Source organism: Chrysochloris asiatica, unplaced genomic scaffold (assembly GCF_000296735.1).
Source record: "Chrysochloris asiatica unplaced genomic scaffold, ChrAsi1.0 scaffold00004, whole genome shotgun sequence".
In the NCBI taxonomy this organism is placed as follows: Eukaryota; Metazoa; Chordata; class Mammalia; order Afrosoricida; family Chrysochloridae; genus Chrysochloris; species Chrysochloris asiatica.
Genome location: NW_006408522.1, coordinates 46247173 through 46250383, shown reverse-complemented (window position 1 = coordinate 46250383; position 3211 = coordinate 46247173). Strand labels below are relative to the sequence as shown.

General features: G+C 45.6%; 1 protein-coding gene across 1 annotated transcript; it reads right to left on the bottom strand.

Annotated features, from left to right (window-relative positions):
* Positions 1-716: 716 nt before the first annotated feature.
* CHRM5 (cholinergic receptor, muscarinic 5) lies at positions 717-2759 on the bottom strand. Its single transcript, XM_006831811.1, has one exon. It carries the CDS (start codon positions 2682-2684, stop codon positions 1086-1088), a length of 1599 nt encoding a protein of 532 aa, XP_006831874.1. The 5' UTR covers positions 2685-2759; the 3' UTR covers positions 717-1085.
* Between the last annotated feature and the right edge of the window lie 452 nt (positions 2760-3211).

The following is a 3211-nucleotide window of genomic DNA, read 5'->3' as shown; positions in this document are numbered from 1 at the left end:
TTACCTTGGGTTTGCCCTATGAAAGGTTAGAAAATAAGACCTCTGAAAATAGTTTAGGAGAAAAATGGTTAACTAGTCTGGGGAAGAGCTTTACCCAGGGAAGTTATAGAAGTAGTTTTTGTAGGAGAGACTGAAGAGTTGGGTATAAATGGGCTCAAACTGTAGTAAACAACATATTTTTAGATAACAGGAAAAATGTCTTGATGGTGAAAACTAAAATAACTGAGATTTGATCTTTATTAGCACAATTATTGTTAAGTGCCATCGAGTCAATTTCAACTCATAGTGACCCTGTATAATATTTCCAAGGAGCAGCTGGTGAGCTTGAACCACCAACCTTGCGGTTCAAACTGAACCTTGCGGTCCAGCTCATTAACCCACAGTGCCACACCAGGACTCCATTTAGTGACCTCTAAAGGACTGGGTAGAACTGGGATTCAGTGTCCTTCCAGACTCAGCATTCTGAGAGGAAATATGGTTCCATGGGTTCAGCATGGTTTCCCAGGAATTGGCGTCATTTATGAAACAGCAGAGCAAAGGCTTCACTGAGGTGTAGGGACAGGCAGACATACCACAGGACAAACCATACAGTAGCTGTGTAATAAATACCACTTGATGAAGAAGTATATTCTTAGAAGCCAGTTGAATATCACTCTTGTTACCATGTGATATTGACATACATTCTCCTCATTCTCAGAGGAACTAGATAACTTCATAGACACAGACATATTGCACAAAACCCTCTTTCCATAAAGGAAGGTTTCCACTGGTCTCTGCTATTCCCCACAGAAGGTTGGACAAAGGTTCCCTAAGTCTTTGCTCTTTGTGACCAATGTGTCTCAGTCTGCGAAGGGCCAGGGGTCTAATTTTTTACTTCAGTGATGAATTCCAGTGGCATTGGGTGACCTTGGTCATAGAGAAGAATCTTTCACTATATAACAATTGCTGTAGCTGTGACTCCTTCCTTTTTGGTGATCAAGTCATCAAGGACACAAAAAGATGGTGTCTTTTTTAAAGTAACCAGGATCTGCTCACCCATCCTCAGAGGAAGTTGACTGTGGTCATTTCTGAGGGAAATTAACATTTCACGGTAGCTTGCTATTCCCCTGCCAATACAACTTCTCTTCCACTTTTTTCTTTTTCCATCGGCAAAGCAGCAACATCTTAAAGGTCTTCCTGAAGGTTCTGTTGCAGAGGGCATAGCAGATGGGGTTGACAGTGCTATTCACATAGCACAACCAGTAGCCCAGATGCCACAAAGTGACTGGGACACACTTGTCACAGAAGGTGGAGACCAGGACCATGATATTATAAGGGGTCCATGTGATGATGAAGGCTAGAAGAATAGCACTCAAGGTCTGGGCTGCTTTCCTCTCTTTGACAAGAACCATTCTCTTTCGTTTGGTCATTTGATGGCTGAGGTTGGAGTCAAGGCTTTTTGGTGAAGAGTCCTTGGACACTGGGAAGGAGCAGGGCATGATTTTCACCTTGCGACAGCCATTGTTGGTTTCTTGGGTCCCATCAGCTTTTACCACCAATCTGAATTTATAGGCCACACACTTCTGACTCTTGGGTGTATGAGCAGCAGCTGGAGACAGGAGGTATTTTTGGGTGTCATAGTCACTTTTTTCAGCTTGAGCTTTCACAAAAGTATCCCTGGTCTCTTCAGCACTGAAGTCTTCCTTCGGACTTTCCTTGGCCTGACTCTTGTAGACTACTTGGAAAACAGGGTCAGTGATGGGCTTCTCTTCATCCTCTGAGGACGGGCAGCTGCTGCAGGTAGTGAGCTGCTCAGCTTTGGCCCAATCAGTGCTTGGGCCAGTGGGTTGGGATGGCTTCCCAGTGGTGGAGGTGCTTCTGCGGGAGGATGACCAGGATGCCTGGTTCCTTTCCCTCTGGGCCAGGGTGGGCCGAGGACAGCTAAAGCAGGACATGAGCAGAGCCCTGTGAGAGGGCTTTCTCTTCTCAGCTTCGGCCACAGACTCAGAGCCCTGGAGGTCAGCTAGGTCCTTGGTTCGCTTCTCTGTTTCCCGGTAGATTCGACAGTAGAGGATGGTCATGACAGAAACAGGGATGTAGAAGGCAGCAATGGCAGTACCAAAAGTGATGGTGGGCTCAGAGAGGAATTGGATCTGGCATTCATTTGGTGGTACTGTCCGCTCTCCAACCAAGTACTGCCAGCAGAGGATTGCTGGGGCCCAAAGGATAAAGGAGATCAGCCAGGCCAAGCCAATCATAATACCAGCCCTCTTTGGGGTGCGCTTGGCCCTATACGTCAGGGGTCTTGTGATGGAGAAGTAACGGTCAAAACTGATCACCAGAAGGTTCATGACAGAAGCATTGCTGGCCACATAGTCCAGTGCAAGCCAGAGGTCACAGGCCAGACTCCCCAGGGCCCAGCGTCCCATGAGGATATAGGTCGTATAGAGGTTCATGGAGAAGATGCCGATGATGAGATCTGCACAGGCTAAGCTGAGCAAGTAATAGTTGTTTACTGTCTTGAGCTGACTGTTGACTTTGAAGGAGATCATAACTAAGACATTGCCCACAATGGTGATCAGGCTTACTACAGCAGTTACAGCTGCTATGGTGATGACTTCCCACAATCCATGGCGTTCTAAGGGCTGATGATTGACAGGGGTGCCATTGACAGTGGTTGCATTGTGGTAAGATTCCCCTTCCATTCTGGTGCCAGGATTTACATTACGGTTACGTGTTAGATTCTAGGCTGTTCTCTTTTCTATTTACCTCTTTTCAGTCAGTATCTGGAAAAGAGAAACACAGTATTAGTTTCATTCACTAGCATGATAATTCTTAACAGATAATGAAATGTGGCTTCATGCATAATTCAGAGCAAGATGCTAAAATCACTAAGATTTTGATGACAATTGTATGATAGCATTATCCCTCTGCTTTTTATAGCTGACAAGGCCTCAGTGCTGTTGTTGTACATGGAGCTGCTGCCCCCGTGTGGTCCCAATAGGAGATTAAAGAGAGAGAGAGTTGGAAGGATGATGAGGAGGGTGAAGGTAAGGAGGGCAAGGTATTGGATTGCTGGGGAGCAGAAAAGAAGGGGCAACAGGTAACATTAAAGTACCTTAGATTGTAATAACCCTAGGAGCCGAAAACTTGGATTTAAATTCCTGGTGATAAGAACATAGACTGCTATGTGCTGGCCAAAAGTTAAAAAGGCAAGTTTTATCTACTCTAG

Coding starts and splice junctions, on each gene's coding strand:
- CHRM5 (XM_006831811.1), bottom strand. CDS start 2,684: ATGGAAGGGGAATCTTACCACAATGCAACCACTGTCAATGGCACCCCT.